This window comes from Arvicola amphibius, chromosome 14 (assembly GCF_903992535.2).
Source record: "Arvicola amphibius chromosome 14, mArvAmp1.2, whole genome shotgun sequence".
NCBI lineage: Eukaryota > Metazoa > Chordata > Mammalia > Rodentia > Cricetidae > Arvicola > Arvicola amphibius.
Window position 1 is genome coordinate 31,763,274 of NC_052060.1, and position 20,840 is coordinate 31,784,113.

Sequence of the window (20,840 nt, forward strand, 5' to 3'; positions counted from 1 at the left end):
CCGTGGCTTTCATGACGAAGAGTGAGGCCCATGTTTCACACTTGCTTCAACGCTTGCGGTGCTGGGAGTTCCGGGAGAGAGGGACTTGGCAGTGTAGCCTGCATTTCCTTACTGACGATGGGAATAACGGTGTGTAAGTAATATAAACGGCAAGGACTCAAAAAAATAGCCAATGGGCTTGCGAACATATTACACAACGTTTGAAGGCCCATTTCCCCACAGTAATCTCATTTCTACTATTTTGTTTAATAGTAGCGTTGTCTAGGTTCCTCAAGGATGTAGCAGCCGATCACAGAGAGCAAAGCCATGGCTACAGAGAAACGAGAGGAAAAGACAATTGAAGTTTGTTACAGTCATTCCACATGTATAAAAATAATGATTCATGACATTAACAGTGGGTGGGCAGATTATTCTTTTTTTTTTTCACTTGAAAAACTTACGTTGTGTGTGTGTGTGTGTGTGTGTGTGTGTGTGTGTGTGTGTGTGCACATAGGTCATGATACAAGTATGGCCGTCAGAGGACAGCTTTTGGAAGTTGGTTCTCTCCTGCCACTCACATTGTTGGGCTTGCATAGCAAGCACTGTTACGCACGGAGCCAGCTTGCTGGCCCCAGGTTATTCATCTTGGAAGCATTTCAGCATTTTCTGTCGTCTAGTGACATTTGTAATAGCTCATTGTGAATGAGAATCTAAATGACCACCTACGGAGCAGAGTGTCTGGAGTCTCTGAGACAGCGCAGCAGTGCAGGAATTAGTCCTGAAAAGCCGCAGGAGGAGGCCCTGCCCGTGCTTTATCTTTCTTTTTCTTTCCTTCAATGCCTTTGCACACAGAACAAGTTGACGGATCTAGAGACACTTGCTCTGCTGATTGCTGCTTTAAGCCATGATTTGGACCATCGTGGTGTGAACAACTCGTATATACAGCGGTAAGATGGTTTCTCCAGTAAAACAAGAAAACGTTTCCTCTAAATCATTGAACTGTATTTTAAGTTAGAGCCACAAAAAAAAAAAAAAAAAAAAAGGGTACAAAGTATCAGTTGGCTGGGCTTCATTACATAGTCTAGCTATGTTTAAGGAAACTAGGAAGTGAATGAAAGTGTAAAACTATATTAATCACATTTCAGGCATGAAGCTCAAGCAGTATTTATGTTGAGAACCTTATTACATAATTGCTGTGAGTTTTGCTTTGGTTTTTGTAGACCCAGCTTAAGAGCGTCTTTATAAGACCATGAAGAACAGTCCAGAAGGGGTAGCATTTTTACCCTGGAGTAGAACAAACAGTATTTGAAAAAGTGCCTAGCTGGGGCCCTGCTGACTTACAAGACTCCATAGACTAAGCTTTTCAGTTTTAGTGGAGGTGACACCACACAGTGTTAGAGAACTTGAACTCTGTGCCCAGGCTGTGGCTCTGCCCAGTGCTCCCTTGCAGCCTTGGACAAGGAAGCTGACTTCTCCAAACCTTCATTTCCTTTAAAATGGAGATAATGGCATCCTCATAGCACAAGGCTGGTGTATGTTTCCAGAGGTCACAGGCATCCACCGAGCGGAAGGTTTAATGTGTATTGTGTTAGGTCCTAGCAATAGTCCCTAGAATTGTGTCCAGCGTGACGCTCTCACCTGCAGATCTTAGGAGTGAGAGTCTAACCACCGGGACAAGAATTTTCAGGTACCTTCGAGGAGCGACGTGTTGGCGGCATTTTGTGATGGCAACTGAGTGGATGAAACTGATAGTAGTTTTCGTCAAATCATCCAACCCCTGTTGCAGTCTCTTCTTGTAGCAATTTGGTTGAAAAGTCTACGTTGTAATGGCAGAATCTCGTACTACTGAGACTCTGAGCGTCTTTTTAAGTGAGGCGGTGACTTGATTGATCATGTCTTAAGGGATTCCCGGTGTCTGCAGGGTGGGAGACAGCTCTCCAGCCGTCATCCCTGTATGTGACAAACAGAAGACTTTCTGGAAGGATTCTAGCAGTGCACAACCATATCCTGTGCTGCCCTTCATGAACAAGAGAGAAGGCTCTTCCCTGTCCCAGACTGACTTTTTCCACCAGAAAAACCTAAAGATTTGGAGAAGTAACTTGATGACATGTCCTTTGTCTTTATGCCTTATTTGTGGTCCCGAGTGTCACGTAAACATTATTAATAAAAGGGAGCAGCAATAGGAAGGGATCCTCAGTGTGATCCATCCAAGTAGCATGGCTATCCTCCCTATGTGACCAGTTCATATAGCATGGCTGTCCTCCCTGTGTGACCAGTCCATATAGCATGGCTGTCCTCCCTGTGTGACCAGTCCATATAGCATGGCTGTCCTCCCTGTGTGACCAGTCCATATAGCATGGCTGTCCTCCCTGTGTGACCAGTCCATATAGCATGGCGATCCTCCCTGTGTGACCAGTCCATATAGCATGGCTATGCTCCCTATGTGACCAGTTCATATAGCATGGCGATCCTCCCTGTGTGATCATTCCATATAGCATGGCTATCCTCTCTGTGTGACCAGTTCACACAGTCTGTATAGCATGGCTGTCCTTCCTATGTCCATATAAAACGGCTATACTCCTTGCCTGGCAAAGTAAGGAACACTGTGTTATTGGAATATATACTGTTAATCATTGTAGAAATTGCCCTCATGTTGCTCTATATATGTGAAGAAAAAGATAAATTGCAACTTTTCTCTTTCATTTAAAAATAACTAATATTAAAAAATGGGGGACTGGAGAGATGGCTCATTAAGTCACTGCCTGACCTTCTAAAGGTCCTGAGTTCAATTCCCAGCATATGGTCTGTAATAAGACCTGGTACTCTCTTCCGGCCTGCAGGCACGCATTCAGGCAGAACACTGTATACTTAATAAATAAATCTAAAAAATATATATTTAAACTATTAAAAATATTATTACCCCAAAGAACTTCTGGAACAATTAGATCTTCTCTTTAGGTTAAAAAAAAATCCTGGAGAGGGTGGGGGGGGGCAATACAACAGGACACACAGATTGTAGAGTCTTATTTTCCCACACACAAAGTAGACTCTAAACAAGCAATAACTCTTGGAAAACCTAAAATAAAAACCTTGGCTTTTATTTCTTCTCACGTTCCTGTGTTTTGAGTAAAGGAAAACAGGCCTCTTTCTTTCCTTACTGGTAATTACTGGTATTTAAAGTAGGATTTTCTTCACAAGTAAGCACTTGAGGTAGTAAAGTCCTGTAAACAGCCCCATATACAGTTCTGTCTTCTAGAGGGGCAAACAGAACCCATGATGTATCCAGAATGACACATAGAAAAATAAATAAAAAGAAGGTAGAGAAATATGAGGGGTTATTCAGCAAGAAGGAGGTGCCCATGGGTAATGGCGTCAGAAACCGAGATCCTACTTTCTTTTAAGTGACTTCGAGAAGTCTACTTTGAGGTAAGGCTTTCCTTGAGCAGGAGGCTATGGTAGCCTAGTGTTGGCCCTCCGTCTGCCCCTTTCTTTAGTAAGAAGGCCGACCTCACCAGGGGTCCCACTGGTGTGCCATGATGCATGCATGGAAGGTCTCCGTTTCTACTTTCTCTTCTCCTGTGGGAGGGGAGGAAGAATGCTCTCAGGTGAACCGCGAGCGCGAGCCCTGGTGTCGACTGGCTGTAGTTCAGTTGGTAGGGTGCTTGCCTAAGTACACATGAAGCCCTGGCTTTGGCCCTTCACACCATGTAAACCAGACTTGGTGGTACCCTCAGGTGGCAGAGGCAGGAGGGTCAGAAGCTCAAGGTTAACCTCAGCTCCATACCCAGTGTGAGGCTAGCCCGGGCTACGTGAGTCTCTACCTCAAAACAATAAAACAAGATGAGTGTTGGCAAGAACACTGTAGCTGATAAAAATCGTTATAAAGCATTATAGAGAAAGTGTCTGCATCCAGCCTCTAATCAGTGTCCTAGGACCTGAATGCACATTTATTTGGTTAGTTTCAAGTCCAACAATTAAAAAGTGATTCAGCAAAAGTATGCTATATGTTAGGCCCATGCATAGTGAACAGTTGCTAGAGTTTGGGTTCTTTGGTAGTCAGGAAGAAGCTAATTATCTAGTGAGTCCTGGGTCATCTAATGAAGTAGACGTCAAGTGTCCATCAGAGAAGGAGATTGGCCGAGCCTAGTGTAGTCCATGTCCACTATTCATAGAGAAAATGAGATTTAAGCTGAAAGGTGGGTGGATTTTCAGATAAAGGACAAGGATATTCCGGGATGCTGTCATGGGGGGAATGGACCAGTAGCGGTAAACCAGCAAGAAAAAAAAAGACAGGCAGGAGCCACAAGACCTCCTCGAGGGAGGGGTGTCGCCCTAAGCCGTATGTACCGAAATTGGTAGGATTCGTAAAAGGAGCTGTTGCCCTAGGCGATAAAAACGTTAGGAGGGAAGTCGCAGCGTGAACCACTCGGTAAATGGATTGAAATTAGAACCACAGAGTTGAGCAAGAAAACTGTCAAAGCAAGCCAGGTGCAAACCGACAGTCACACTGAGTAGAGGGGGAGGAGGCCAAAGAAAAGCAGCGTTAGTTAATTTCACGTGGGGAAGCTAGAAGGATACATGAAGAAAGGAGAGAAAGCTGAAACAGCCGTGGTGCTGCGTGGGCGTGAAGGCGTGGGGGTGAGGTACAAAGCAGCGGAGATTCCCGCCCCGGGTCCTGTGGCTTTCCCGCCCGGGGTTCCTGTGGCTCACAGGCAGAACCGCAAACGCTGTCTGTGGTGGTGAAGAAGCCTGGGAGGCGGCTCTGTTTTTCTCTCAGGACATTTATTTTGAATCAATTTCTAAGGCTTTCTGTTTCTAGTGTATTTCCCAATACCACTGTCCAGGATAGGCCAATCACTGTGCAAGACAGGAAAACACAGACAAAGTATGCCAGTTCATTAGCGCCCGCGGACATCAGCTTGGGAAGAAAATTCCACAGCGGTAGTGGTTTAAACAGGTCCTTCTGATGTGCTTCAGATAGCAGCAACATAAATACATTGGTTTCCATGCTTTTTTTTTGTATACAGGAAATCCAAGGCATTTTTTCCACCCATTGCTTGATTCATGAATTTGTATTTTTAGAATGTAAGTAAAGACAAACACATTTTGGTATTGGTCTGTCTCACAAGCCAAAAGTCCTCTCTAATCTGATGCAGTTCTTTCTGCCTCCCCTAGAAATGTAAAGTACGTTTGAAGTTCTAACTGGTTTGTATTATATCCACATAATTGCATTTCCTGCACCGGCTCCCAACTAGGTCAGTGAATAGAAACTGCATAGACACCATGACAGTGAGAGGCAATGAGAGGATGTACTCGAACCCCAGGCCTGTCATTTATATCCCCATTGAGCAAATAAGATAATCTGCCTGAACATTTAAAACATGCAGAAATGCCCACTGTATAGTGCCCTCTGCCTGGGTTCCGCTGTAGCCCTAGTTGGAGATAAAAATTGCTGTATGCATAGCTTGCTGGTGAATATGACCCCAAAGAGCACAGAGAAAGGTCTGGAATGAAGCAGGAAAGGAGGGATATTCTTCAGATAGACACACAGATGAGCAACTGGTACTCAATCCTGCCAGAGGTGATTTGAAGCAACCTTATGGGAGGAGCCCCAGAGCCGCTGGGCTTTAAGGTAGAAGACACTTATTGCTCCATTAGTCAGTGGTGGTTCCCAGGCCTTAACTAGTCTACACTGGCCCGTGTGCTTGCACTTCAAGCCTGGGGGCACCAACTGTGGATCAGGGGGTGGTACCTAGGGTAGGCCAAGACAAAGCAGAGAGCTTTCTGATTGGCACCTGTGTGGTCTGTTAAAGTCTGGATGAAACACTATCGGCGGCTAAAGTAGGAGGTAGGTGTGAGACACCTGGTTCAATACTTACACAGTGAAATACAATAATAATAAATCAAGTAGCACAGCGCCTGCATGGTACAGGCTACTGATAAACGGAAACTGTCGTCACAAAGGCCAGCAACTTCAACAGGTTTATAGTCTGATGCGGTGACAGATTGAGAGCCGCGGCACCAGCTGTGTGACTCTGGTCAGAAGCTGGCAATGTGTCCTCAACCTTTGTCTTAAGTGTTGCTTGTGTGAGTTGGTTGGTTTGTTGATAGGTTCCGTGAAAGGTTTCCATCTTGTATCCTAGGCTGGCTTCTAACTAAAGCTCCTCCAGCCTCAGTTTCCCTAGGGTACCACCCTGCTTTCACGCTCTTCAGTTCTTTTATAAACGGGAATAATAGACACCTGAAGGTCTTCTCTTTTGCCTGAAACGATTGAGGGACATGACTGCTGTGCTAGTTGAGCTGACTTTAATATAAAAGACTGGAGAAGAATGGGGGGGGGTCTGGAGAAGATAGGGAGTCTGTGAAAGATTCAAAGGAGAGGTCATTCTCCTATGTTGAGTGCAGCCCCTGGTCCACAGTACAGGTCATCAATTAGAGGTGGTGTGAAGAAAAAAAAAGTAGCCAAGGATTGGGAAAGGTTATGCCAATTAGCAGCATTAAATCAGAAAGACGGGTGACAATTTAAACAATAGGAATAAGACAAGGTGACACATTCTCCCGCCTTCATTGGCCGCTCTTGTTTTCCTATGTGTCTATTTCTGTTTCTCACTGCGTCTTATTAGCTCTGGGTAGGTTTTTAATGAAAATTCAAAATGGAAAGCAATGTACTAGTGAAGAAAGAGAAAATCGTTCGTGTTTTCTAGCACTGTTGCGGGGCTTTGCGGTTCATAAGCCCCGTTCCTATACATTTTAGGAGGAACGGGTTACAGAACGCTTTTGTGGTTTTAAGAAGGAAGTGAAGAGCGTGGTTTTTTCACATGTGAAGGGTCATGAGAAATGAAGTGAAGACTCTTCCTGTCGTGCTTCAGAAGCCCTTCTGTGACTGCTGTCCCACACATACAGTAAACAGTGCGGCACCCTCCCCCCACCCCCCAGCTCACCCGGCAGGAAGTCTAAGCTGCTTCTTCAGAGCTGGGCTTAGAAAGCTTGAGGGCTGCCCTGCACTCAAACAACCCCTGTGACTCAGCATCCTCCTTCCTGCTATCCCCCCACTCCTTCACTCCTCACCCCTCCTTTCCAAGGCTGTGTACTTACTGCCCCCCTTTGTCTTGCTTTCCATCCCTCACACCCCGTTAACCCAGTGGTCTCTTTTCTTACACATAGGCACACATGGCTAAACTAACCTTCCACCTGAGCCTCGGTGCAGGGGAAATGGCAACGTGGATTTGTTCCAGGTTTTAAGTCGATTGCCATGTTGGAACCGAAATCCAATCCAACAACGCTTAGGTATTGTGGAGTGGTCCATGCTGTGCCCAGGGCTAGTGATCTTCGGCCCTCGTTCCTCCCATCTGCTGTTTCCAGCCTTCAAAGCTGTGTCACTGATCTCTGAACCAGCAGCCTCGTTACTTGAAGACAGTTTGCCTCAGTGTTTATTTCTGAGAGATTACCCCACTCTCCTTGGCAGGGGAGAAAATTATCAGTGCGGCTCGTTTTGAGATAATTTCGGTTAATAACAATAATGGATTGGCGAAGTAACATATTCTGGAACTTCCTGTTTCTCTCTCTCTCTCTCTCCAACGCCGGCGCCCAGAAGCGAACACCCGCTGGCCCAGCTGTACTGCCACTCCATCATGGAACACCATCATTTTGATCAGTGCCTGATGATTCTAAATAGCCCTGTAAGTACAGCGTTTATTGTCATGAATCTCAAAGGGGAGCTTTATAAATGCAGCTGTATTTTTAGGTTTTGGATTTATTCCCAGCGTCATAAATTCTCGAACATTCTCTATTCCTTTTTGGGTAAGGAAGGAATAGCCAAGGCATTAGACATCGCTATGGCCGGTAAGAACTATCTCGTGTTACCCGCGAAGGAAATGTGATTACTGACCTTTGATTATTCCAAACTAGAAACAAAACTGGTGCTTGACAGCTCCCACTTTAATTTTTTAAAAGCAGGTGAAGTGGTTCCTACAGATCAGTATCTGTTTCTTCTTCTTTTCCTTTTGCCTGCTTGCTGGGGTCAAGCCCAGGACCTTCGACCTGCTAAGTGGGTTTCCCCTCAGTTGTACTCCCAGCCTCCGTCTAATCAGAGCTTTTAGCTGCTCACAAGCAGTTCTCTCTAGGAATGAGAAAGCTGTTCGAGCACAGGGATAAGTGAGTGTTAGCAAATGTAGGAAAACGTGACACAGTTCGCTAAGCAAAGGCACATGTTCAGGAGTGCAGTATTAGCAGAACGTACATCAGAGTGTGAGCTGGGTTGAGCGTGAGTGTGTCTGATGAAACACTTGGTAGTTTGTTAATTATTCTACCTATGTTGACTTTATACGAAAAGAAAAGAGAAAGGTTTTACCATTACATTTAAATTAAATGGTCACAAGGCATGGTACATAATCTTAGGCAGTTTTATCTCAATGTCTTCTTGTTTTCTGGGGTTAGGTCTAGTTTTTTCCCCTGAATTTTAGAGAAGAATTAGGGGGTAACATTCTGGTCACTGTTATTAGGTCCAGCTGTATAGTATGTCATTCTCACATCACAAACCAAAGTGGCCACTCTAGCATCATAGTTCACACTGTGAGGCCGGTTCCTCTTTTACGCCCCCATAAGCATGTTTCTTACTATGTATGTCTTCTAGCTCCTTCTTTACTACCAAGCCAATGTGTTTCCCACCTAATCAGCCAGTGAATGGGAAAGCAAAATAGGCAAGAAAAGGGTCTGGCCTTTCTTAATACGCTGACAGTGTTGAGCATCCCACTCTTTGTACCTGGTAGGTATTAGTAATTTTATCATCCCTGCAAAGCACCCTCATTATGGAGACACCCCACAACAGCTACAGAATGGCCAGCCAATCTGGTCTTGCCTTTTGGGTTTCTTGGGCAGGATGTGTCACAAGTCCATTCTAGTCCTGCCTCCCCCACTGAACATAGGAAACATACAGAGTCTCCTACTGGAGGCAAAGGGAATCCTCACCTCTTCCACAATATCTTAGTGTGACGATAACATTAGGGAGTGTGCAGCTTGGGATGCAGCTCAGAGTAGAGTGTGTTTTGCACGTGAAGGGCACTAGGTTAGACCCCCAACACTGACAAAAAAAAATACAACCTCTTCTGACTACTTCCTTAGGAAGTTTATATAAGGTTTAATAGAGTGTTTGCTATAACGTGTAGCATGAGTCAGTTGCTATGTGATCAGTATCATTTTAATGTGGTGTTTGAAGAGTGAGAAGCAGGCCCTTGTGCCCTCCTCCTCCGCTACAGGCTGTGAGAGGCTCTTGACCCTGCTCTTCCCTCCCCATCAAATCCCATGCACAGTGCCGTGCCCCACAATCCAGCATTCCCTTCTGTGGCTCTTGTGTGTTCTCCGAGCATTCTGAGGAAGCCCCCAGGCCTGCTGGGCCAACTCACCTCCAAAGAGAACCTCCCTTGCTTTGCTGGTTTGAGAGTCACATAGGTTTTGAGTGATCTGCCCCAACACTACTTTCCCCATGAACTATGTTACTTTTAGTGTATAATTTTCTAAAATTGAGATCGGAGAAACATATGTATGTTAGGGTAGAAACATCTGTACTTTCCTTGGAAAAATGCTCTGTAGCTAACACTTTTTATTTACTTTGTGGTAGGATAGGGAATTGATTTTTTTTTTTTTAACTTGGGCTCATACAGCTCAGCCTGGCCTCTGTCTCACTGAATAGCTGAAAGATGGCCTTAAGGCCCCAATCTTCCTGCCTCTACTTCCCAAATTCAGGGATTACAGGAGTGCGCTACCACACCCTATCTAAAACGTCCTGTTGGTGTCTTATTTCAAGTACAGTCCCAAACCAAAGAAATTACTAACCTTTTAAGAAGTGTATTAAATATTTCCTATCATACTTCTTTTGTTAGATATATGAATTATTATATAGCATGTTGTTACTTAGCATGGCATACAAGCAATCTGGCTATACATTTAGTTGGCTTAAGTCATAAGAGCTGTCTATATAGTTTATCTTTGTAAGCACAATTAAATAAAAAGAAATTGTACTCTGGGGAAAAAAAAAAAAACCTGAGACTGCAGTATCAAAGCTGTTTCAATATCTCCTGGCAATTGTTTTATCTTAAAAATAAATAAAAGCATCAGAAGTTTTCTGAAAAGTTTCATGTGGCCCAGATCTAAAGTGATGAAGTAATGATTGTGGCTGTCATCACAGATTCGGTCATTAATTTAATTCATGGATCTCATTACTCCCTAATCACTGTCTTCCCAGCCAAGCAAACCAGCAGTGCCCTGGCACCCTTCTTCACCGCCCGATCTCCTTTCTAAAGCTCTGGGCACTTTCTTGGCTCTGAGACTTAGAAGGTTTACACACATTCTGAGTATATTTGGAGTGGCTGAACTCTGGGCCTTGCTTAGTTGAAGATCAAAAAGAACCACTCTGCTTTAAATGACAGACAAAAAACATATAAGATGTTGTAACAAAAACCTTCAGTGATGATACATGGATTTGTCCCCATGGGCCCCCATGTCTTTCAGACGAATATTTCACTAATATGGGAAATATAACCTACAAAAATTCCTGCATAAGGTGGATCTCTGTGAGTTCAAAGCCACCTTGCTCTACAGAGCTAATTCCAGGACAGCTAAGGCTACACAGGAAACCCTGTTTTGAAAAACAAAAATTCCTGCATAAATAGTTCACGAAAAAAAATATAATTTTTTATTATTTTGGGGGGAGTGTAATATAATGACATCATTTCTGCTTTCTTTTCCTTCCAGCCCTCCCATCTACCCCTCTTTTCATTAATTATTTGTGTATGTGTGTATGTGTGTATATTCCTAGATATGTAAATACAATCTGCTTAGTCTGTATAATGTTCCATTTTTCTAAGTTTTCAGGCCTGATCATTTGGTGATGACTAACCTGTTTGTGTGTTCTTCCCTGGGGAGGAGTGTTTTGGTGTTGACTAACCTGTTGGCATGGTCTTCCCTGGGGAGGAGTGTTTTGGTGTTGACTAACCCGTTGGCGTGGTCTTTCCTGGGGAGGACTGCTTTGCCTACTCTCAGCATACAGGTTGCTCCCTTTCAAGCGTCCTTCCAGACCTTTGAGCTCATGCTTTCTTAGGTCACCAACTAGTTAGCACCTTTGGATCTGGCCTGCTAGCCGTCTGTACTGTCATGCTCATAAGGAACACCTACAGTTCTCAGTATTGGTTAAGCTGTGTAAATGTGAACCAGAAATGTTATCTAAAAAATTCACAACTCCATTCTTCATATTCATTAATATGATTTTGAGTTTTCAGTTTCGCTTTGTTTTCTGTTATGTTATAGTAATTAATCTGCACAAAGGAAAACGACAAACTTAGTTTGTAGATTTCAACTCAGTCTCAAGGAGGAAACACACGTGTACAGAGGCAGGGATAATGTCATGTGGCTGTTTTTATCTTACATGATAGAGAAGTGCATGGTGGGAATGAGGAGGGAAAATACTACTTCATAGCATATACTTTTAAATAGCAGGCTTGGAACTAGGTGTGCGTTTAAGTCATTTGACTTTATCTTCAGCATCAGTTCTTAAGAGCAGCAGCTCCTACGGGTAGAATACTAACCATGTTTCTCTTTTTATATAAAGGGCAACCAGATTCTCAGCGGCCTCTCCATTGAAGAGTATAAGACCACATTGAAAATAATCAAGCAAGCAATTTTAGCTACAGACCTAGCACTGTACATTAAGTAAGTCTTCAGAAGAGATGCCCTCCAAAATCGGTCTTAGATCGTTTTCATATCCACACTGGGAAATTCTTTTAAAAGCAAGCATCCAGACGCTTACCAGATGGGTCATTTGTGTGTGTGTGTGTGTGTGTGTGTGTGTGTGTGTGTGTGTGTTTTGTTTTTCGAGACAGGGTTTCTCTGTAGCTTTGGAGCCTGTCCTGGAACTAGCTCTTAGAGACCAGACTGGCCTCAAACTCACAGAGATCCTCCTGCCTCTGCCTCCCGAGTGCTGGGATTAAAGGCGTGCGCCACCACTGCCTGACTCAGATGGGTCATCTTTAAAGGCAAGTCCTTTGTGCCCTTACTGCTCCCTCCGAATGGTAGCACAGGATGCTCTTCTACTGCTGCGTCTGTGAAGCTGCCTTGAGGCATCATGACGGGTCCACTCTAACAATCCCAAAGGCTGTTTGCTTTCCTCCTTTTCTTCACTCGCCAATCCCTGCCCACTCATGATTCATAGCCACCCCAGCCTGGGTGGGCAGGTAAAGAGCAACACACATCATCCTCTTTTCATCTGCCTTTGGCATGAGAGTGGAACTGTGGAGTTGTTCTAGCGTCAGACAGTGCTGCCGAGTGCTGTTTCTGATTGCACTTGGCATAATTACCGTGCTTCTCTATAAACCAGACAATGCTCGTTGGCGTTTGGGCAGTCACGGTTTCCAACCTATAGACTGAGACCTCTGTATGTGTGGGATCACCTGTCCCGGGCTTTGTCTCAATGTAGAGGTCTCTCCTGTGACACAAGGGTTCACAGCTGTGGTAGTAGTCTCTGCTGTGAGGAGTTAACAACTACAACAGACACACGCCAGCTACACCGCACACCCACTGCTCACTGTCTGCAACTATGCCTGCGTCTGCTTCAGTGAAAACGCAGTCAGCTTAGGGTTCATCAGAAAATGCAGCAAACTTCAGATTACTCAAAAGCATTGTGAGAATACTGATCGTCAAATCACAAAGAACATGAAAAGATACCTTGGTCTGCATAGGTTGCCCATTTTTATGCCATCTGGGTTTCTTTTCTTTATGTGGAACTTACTTCTGTCTTTGATAGTTAATCATACGCAGCCCATTTCATCATGTAACTTTATCTTTTGGTTGGTCTCAATTCTCAAGGCTCTTGCTAGTGTTGGGCACATAGGAGGTATTTGCTAGACACAGATGATTCTTATGTCCATGAATGACAAGAAATATTATCTAGAACTCTTGCTCTTTGCTTCTAAAGCATTTAATGTCTTCATTGCCGTTTAAAAAAAAATCTGCAGCAAGATGTGGATGGGTTAGAGACCTTAGACCCTCTTACCCCTATGCACTTAAAGATCTTAAATCATTATCATCTTATTTTAATTCACATTATTCTATTTCTTTTATAAAAAATATCCGTGGAGTTAAAAACATTATGCCTTTAAATAATTTCCATAGAAAGTGGACCAGGGTACTGAGTGTTGATGAAGCTTTATTGTTGGTTGGGTCTGGGATGGGGAAAATGAAGATCTTTGAGTATACATTCAACAAGTTTTGTAGACCAAGGGAGAAGAACCTGAAAAATCACCATAATCACCATTTTCTTCTTATTGTTCAAGGAGACGAGGAGAATTTTTTGAACTCATAAGAAAAAATCAATTCAATTTTGAAGATCCTCTTCAAAAGGAGTTATTTCTGTAAGTTGGCTTTACTGCTCGTGCAGGCTTTGCTACCTCGTTAATTTTCTCAGATCACTTGTTAATTGGGGTTATTCGTTGTGCATAACGACTTTTGAGCTGTCTCCCTGCTCCAGAGTGTATGTAGTACACGGGACTGAGTGTGTCCACTGGGAAGCTGAAGTAACTAGATTGTTGCCTTGTGGTAGACTGGCGGGGACAGTAGAGAGGCGAAACATTTATGGCAAAAATTAACAGCTCATAGATTTCCCACTTTTATGCCACGTGGGTTTCTTTTCTTCATGTGGGACTTTCTTCCATTCCATGAGAACAGAATGGTGGCTGTGAAGTGTCCACTTTTCTTGGGCCACAGGACAGCAGTGCTCTCCAGTGGACCCTTCCCAATGATAGTTTTCATCCTCTCTTCTCTTAGCAAGAGATAACATCTCTGCTGCTACTTGCCACTATCTCTGTCATGGCAATAACTTTTATTATTAAAACAGATCCAGGAAACCACCACAGTCCCTGCACTTGGGTGGGTGAAGGAAAATGACTACTACAAGGTCCAGGCCACCCAGGGCACTAAATGTTGAGGCCGTGTCTCAAACAATAAACCAAAGCAAAGTTATCAAGTTAATATTATCTAAAGGTACCTCAGAATTACAGATAATGTCGATGCACTATTGATGTCAACATTTTGTTAAACAGATTGAGGTTTCTTAGCCTGCCAAACAAAGATGCAAATTAAAAGGAAGCACTATGCAAATACTTAGCTGTTCTATATAGTTATTCTTTCCTTAACGTCAATTTATCTTCCAGAATAGTGCCTTAGAAATGCCCAGCCCTGCTCCTGTGACTATTGCGTACTCTATAGCAACAAAGAGAGAAGCACAATGAAGTTCTAAGTTTGAGCCTATTCTCTTTCTCACAGAGACGTTTGTAGTCAAGCCCTTATGGTGGGCACAATTTTGCTGGCGAGGATGGTTCAACTCTTTTATGACAGTGGGTTACAACCGCGATTAAAAAATACCTCCAATACACTTGTTCCTGTGGCAGAGTTAGCATAGGAGCGAACCTGGCAGCATCTGCGTCCTGTGGTTCGGGAGCCTGTGCTTAGGTTGAGTATCTCTAAGAGGACAAATAATGCTTTGCTTGTTTTGTTTGTTTTGCAGGAATAGCCTTTTTTGCCTATTTCGTCAAACAAAGTAAAGGCACTGTTAGACAGTCATTTGAGTCTGACTCAGGGAAAGGCAGTGCTGAAGTCAGACATTCTCTTAGAATGCTCACGAAGCTTGGGTTTGATCCCTAGCAGTGCGTGAAACAGATGTGGTAGCCCACACCTGTAATTCCAGAACTCTAGTAGTGGATCAGAATTTGAAGGTCATTCTTGGCTACATAGAAAAATGGAGGTATCGCAGGATACATGAGACCTCCTCTCCCCATCCCCCCAAAGGTAATCTTCACAGCTGTGCCCTTCTATTCTAACGTGCATTGTTAGATCCTGGAGACAGGGTGGTTCCCTCTGCTCTAACTAGAGAAGGGCTAACAGCTCCTTCTCCCCCTTGCTTTTCTCTGCTGGAGGAGAAGACTCCCCAGCATGCACCGTCCAACCATGCAAAAATTGTTGAAATGACAGCCCTACAGGTGGTGCGTGAATGCAGGTGACCCACTAAACCGGAGTGTCCTCAGTAGGATGTGCGATGTTATCCTTGTGGTTAATCGGTATGATTTCATCTCGTTACCAGTGTGAGAAAGCCAATGATCAGACACCCTTTTATCCCACGAACAAACTCAAGTAACACACAGGACAGCCAAACAGAGAGGGTGTATCACAGTTACAGCAGCCGGGTTTCCAAAGGAATACATTCTGTTTGTGCTTTGGTCTTCAAAAATTGAGTCTTCTGTTGTTCAGCAGATTTTAAGTGAACTTTTTGTTAGTAACTTCTTACTGAGGATAAATGCTCACAAGATTTGGGGGTTCTCTCTCCTTTACCAGGGCAATGCTGATGACCGCCTGCGATCTCTCTGCAATTACAAAGCCCTGGCCGATTCAACAACGGGTATGTTGCTCAGTGATCAAAGCAGTACTCAAAAGTCAAAATAAGAAAAGTCTCTTCACTTAAAGCGAGCTTTGGAAGTCAGGATTTATGGAAATTTCCTTCTAATTTTAAGCAGTGTTAAAAGCAGATGATTGGACAAGAAAATTTAAAAGATTTATTTACACTTAATATCCACATGATACATTGAAAAAAATGGTTTAAAACTAGCTGCTGGTTTGATTCCAGTGCTAATTACTTCTTGCTCACTCTGGAATATTTTTGAAGCATCTCCCTTTGATAGTCTTGAAAATTAGAAGAAGCAAGATTTTCTTGTGATTTAGCCTGTTGGGTTGTCCCTCTGTTCTAAGAAGACATTAACAAGTACATGTAGGGAGTGTTAATAGCTGTTGGCAAGGGTCTGATCAAGAGGCCAGAAACAGATCCTTCTCTCTGCATGAGAAGTAACCACCCCAACTCATTTACAGAGCAGGTAAAGTAAAGGTACCAAAAATGACTGGGTATGAATTGTTCTGTGTACTATCCTTTTGTTTGGGGGGATTGCATTCGAAATCTTAACACACAAGCAAAGATTGTTGGCCTGCTTTTAAACAGAACTCTAGGCTATATATCATGGATACAGCAAATGTGGGCTTTCTCACGAAACGTAGATATGGAAGAAACAAACTCATATATAGGCTGAAGGTATGATCCAGTAGAGAGCCCGCTTACTATGTACAAGACCAGGGTTCTATCCACAACAATTTCTGCTCTATATTAAATATGATTGCGTGCCCATTTCCGAGGAAAGGGGGAAGGTTAAAAGGGAGGTTGCCTTGCTACTTTCTTCTGAACTAAACCCTTTTAGATATTTAAAACAATAAAATGTAAAAGAAAAAGCCCTGAGGAAGTGACTTATAAATGTAGGGAAGAGTCTAAGATAATAATTAAAGAGCCTGTGCTGGACATGGCCCATGGTGTTCAGAGAAGGTGATAATAGAGTACTTGGAGAGACTGCTCTGGACACAGAATATGGTGTTCAAAGACCATGCTGCTACCTACTATGGTTAGCCCATACATGCTACTTCAGCCATAGACCTTAATTTCTTTCTGTGTGAGATGGTCCACATGCTTCATAACACTGTTTAATGATTAAATGGCAATGCTCCAGACACAATACATAAAGTACATTATGTATAAAGTCTGTAAATGTATATTGCTACTGTTTCTGACACTTCAGCTATGGTGAAGATAATAACATTCTAGGGACGCTGGTGTCTTTTGTATTTACCCTTTGTTTATCTTATTCTTTCACGTCTCTGAAGACAGCAGTAGGTGGAAGACACTCCCAGGTTCAGCTGCCAACTTGGGATGGACCCTGACCTCACCCCATCAAATTAGTTTAACTTAAAATCAGGAATCGGGATACAGAAGTTCTTGTATTATTTAGGATTGTTTTTAACTATGCTGGGTGTGTGTGTGTGTGTGTGTGTGTGTGTGTCCATGTAAGTTTAAGATTATTTTTTCAATTTCTATGAGGAATTGTGTTAGAATTTTGATGGGAATTGGGTTGAATCTCTTGACTACTTTTGGTAGTGTTATGCCCAAATCCGTAGGGTCCCCACAAAAACCAACAAAGGAGACCGAGTCCCATATGTAAAAGCAAAGAGCCTTTATTTTAATCAAGTTTGCAACGTATTGGAATAACTGGAGAGCCTCGAGCTCAATTAGAATTGGTTTTTTTAAAGTAGTAAAGGTGGAGGTGAGGGGTCTCTGAGGTTCAGGACCCCTGATTGGCTGACATTTGTCTAGGGGTGTCCTGGTGAGGTGCACTGGCAGGTGATCCTATTTACAGCAGTTGGAATGTCAGGCATTTCCTTTAAATGGTCTGTTTTTGGGTGGGAATGGGGTAATCTCAGCTTGTGGTGTTTTCCTACTACCAGGTATTGCTTCAGGGTAAACTACTGAGACTCAGGCCCCTTATTTAAATTTATCGAAGGCTAGAGTCCCAGGTGATAATGGTTAAAAATAAAGAACTTTCTTTGGGTGACCTGCCCAGACTTAGATTATCATGGCTGGCCCCCCACAGGTAGGATGACTGTTTTTCCCAATATTAATCCTGCTGATCCATGAGCTTGGGAGCTGTTTCCATCTTCTGGTATCTTCTTTCATTTCTTTCTTCAGTGTCTTAAGATTTTTATTATATAACTATTTCACTTCCTTATATTTTTTAAAAACTTTTAAAGTTTTGAGAATGGGATTGTTCCCTTATTTCTTTCTCAGTATGTTCACTGTTTGTATAAAGAAAAACTACTGGTTTGTGTGTTAATTTTGCTTCCTGCTATTTTACTGAATGTTTTTATTAGCTATAGGAGTTTTCAGGTGGAGTCTTTGGGGTCTTCTGTGTATGGACCCCTATCATCTGAAACTAAGGATACTTTCACTTCTCCCTTTCCTGCCTGTATTCACTTCACCCCCTTCTTCTGTCTTACTGCTCTAACTTAGACCTCTAGCCCTGTATTTAATAGGAGTGAAGAGAGTGGACATCCTTGTCTTGTTCCTAATTTTAGTGAGCATGCTTTGAGTTTCTCTCCATTTAGAATGTCTGTATGGGCTTGTTGTAAATTTATCTGTTGTGTTGTTATATGTTATATGCCCCCATGCTATGGGCCTATTTAAATTGTTTACTTCATCTCTATGTAACATTGTTAGATCACATATGTCTAGAGATTCATCGATTTCTTTTAGGTTTTCCAGTTTTGTAGAATACAGATTTTTAAGGTCTGGGCTTTTGAGTCTGAATTTCCTCAGTGTCTGTTGCAATGCCTCCCTTATTTCTCTATTCTTTTCTGTATTTTATGTTCATGAGTATTTTGTCTGGACATGCACCACATGCGTGCCTTGTGCCGTGGAGTCAGAAGAGGATGTCAGAGCCCTTGGAACGGTGTTGCGCATGGCTATGGGTGTTGCGCATGGCTTCGGCCATCCACAAGAGCAGCTGTGCTCTTAGCACTCAGCCGTCTCTTCGACCCATTTTTCTCTAATTCTATGCATTGGGTCCTCTCTCTTTGGATTAATTTGACTAAAAGTTTATCAAGTTTTAATGTGCCATTTATAAAAGGACATAGAAGGAAGCTTTTGCTTTTTGCCTGCTTGCCCTCACTCTGGCTTCAAGTTCAACTCCCCTGTGGATAAATCATTCCTTCACCTGTATTAGAACTTACTTCTTTGGGAGTCCAGCACAGGCTGAAGATCAGCTGAGTCACCCACCTTGTGGACTGAACAACTATGGGATTCTAGGAAGACAGCCATGGTTAGACTATTTGTATTGCAGGCTGTAAGACACTTGAATATATACTCATTCTGTCAGTTCTGTTCCTCCGAGGAACCCTGACTAATATACATTGTGGTACCAGGAGTGGGTCTACAAAAAAACGATTATAAGGATGATCTTTTAAGTGTGAGGAACAGGCTTTCCAACTTGCTGGCACCCACAGTTACTAGGACCTCATAGAATCATGAAGAGTGCTAAAAAGCCAGGGTGTGAACTCTTTGAAGAATGCCTTGAGTTAAATACCTTTGCTTGTCCTGATTGGCCTCTTTGGAAGAGCAAAGGATTTATATGCACAGAGGATAGAGAATAAATCCAACCAAAATTCAAGGGTCTTCTGCCTCAGTGAAATTCTTAGGAGTTCGGTGGTGTGGACCAGGCAGAGTTGTTCCTTCTAAGGTGAAGAGGAAGCATTGCACCTGGCCCCTCCCACCACCAAGAAAGAAGCACAACATTTGGTGGGCCTATCTGGATTCTAGAGACAGCAAATTCCTCACTTGGGTGTGTGACTTTGACCCTTATACCAAGTGTAAGGGAAAGCTGCTAGCTTTGGGGGAGGGGGCTATAATAGGGGAGAGCTCTTCAGCAGGTCCAGGCTGCAATGCAGGCTGCTCTATCACTTGGAGCACATGGTTCAGCAGATCTTCTAGGATTTGGGGTGTCAGCGACAGGTAGGGATGCTGTTTGGAGGCTGTGGTAGGTGAGTAGGTGAGTCGCAGAGTTTCTCTAGAGAAGAGTGACTGGCACACCGTGCATCTCGGTGCATCCTCCACAGTTAGAGTAGCCATTCTGAAACTGTGGAGCTTCACACCATTTTATAATGTCGCTACCAATAATATTTATACATTTTCCACCACCACCCCAAAAAAAGTAAAAAGAAAAATGAATGGCAGATTTGATAAAACTAGAAAAGCAATAGCCAAAGCCATTCTAAGGAGTAAGAATACTTCCGGAATTATCACAACATCTAACCTCAAATTATACTACAGAGCCACAGTGATAAAGACACTATGGCCCTGTCATTAAAAAAAATACCCATACTTAAATTCTTTTTTATTGATTTTTATTGAGCTCTACATTTTTCTCTGCTCCCCTCCCTTCCTCTCCCCACCCCCTTTAACTTTCCCTCAAGGTCCCCATGCTCCCAATTTACTCAGGAGATCTTGTCTTTTTTCTACTTTCTACTTCCCATGTAGATTAGATCTATGTATGTCTCTCTTAGTGTCCGCATAGTTGTCTAAGTTCTCTGGGATTGTGGTTTGTAGGCTGGTTTTCTTTGCTTTATGTTTAAAAACCACCTATGAGTGAGTACATGTGATAACTGTCTTTCTGTGTCTGGGTTACCTCACTCAAAATGATGTTTTCTGCCTGCTTGATTTTTTTACAAAAGAGTAAGACACATACATTGGGGGAAGGGAGGGTAGCCTCTTCAAAAGAGGGTGCTGGTAAAACTCGCTGTCCACCTTCAAGAGAATGCAGTAAGGTTCCTATCTATCTTTTACCACTTGTCAAAAGTCAGTTCAAAATAGATCAAGGACTAATTTTAAAACCCGAAATGCTGAGACCATGAGATAAAAACGGGGGATGCTCTTGACGACAGACCTTCCGAATAGAACTCTTGTAACAGAGGCTGGCCCCCAGCATCAGCAGCATCTACCTGTGAGATGACAAGAGTTCCGCAGAGCAAAGGGAAGCTGTCAGCGGAGCAGACGGACAACCCGCAGAGTGAGAGAATCTGCGCCAGCTAGGCTTTAAGAAATGAATTTGCCAAGGGAACAAAACTGCCAGTCAACAAATGGGCTAATGAAGGTCTAGACAGTCCTCTTAAAAAGAAACACAGATGGCCGGGGACTATTATAAAATGTGTTCAATATCCCTAGCCATCGGGGAGATGCAAATTAAAACTATTTTGAGCTACCATATTACCCGAGTCAGAATGGCTCTCATCAACAAATGTGACGACAAATGTTGGAGACAATATGGCGAACAGGGGGCCATTGTTTCACCGTCATCACTGGTGGGGGCGCAGGTTAACACATCCATTATGGACATTAGTTTGGGGGTTCCTCCAAAGCTTGAAAGCAGAGCTCCCATGTGACCTCCTGGGCCCACGTT

At 43.2% G+C, this 20,840-nt stretch overlaps 1 protein-coding gene across 2 annotated transcripts in view; it reads left to right on the plus strand.

The window, feature by feature from the left end:
• Positions 1-20,840, plus strand: part of Pde5a (phosphodiesterase 5A) — a 134,204-nt gene that overhangs the window by 103,829 nt on the left and 9,535 nt on the right. For both annotated transcript variants that reach the window (XM_038311403.1, XM_038311404.1), the window contains exons 14-18: positions 832-926; positions 7,571-7,658; positions 11,582-11,682; positions 13,302-13,379; positions 15,355-15,418. In XM_038311403.1, coding sequence (XP_038167331.1) covers positions 832-926; positions 7,571-7,658; positions 11,582-11,682; positions 13,302-13,379; positions 15,355-15,418 — 426 coding nt within the window. The remainder of the gene's footprint in view (positions 1-831; positions 927-7,570; positions 7,659-11,581; positions 11,683-13,301; positions 13,380-15,354; positions 15,419-20,840) is intronic.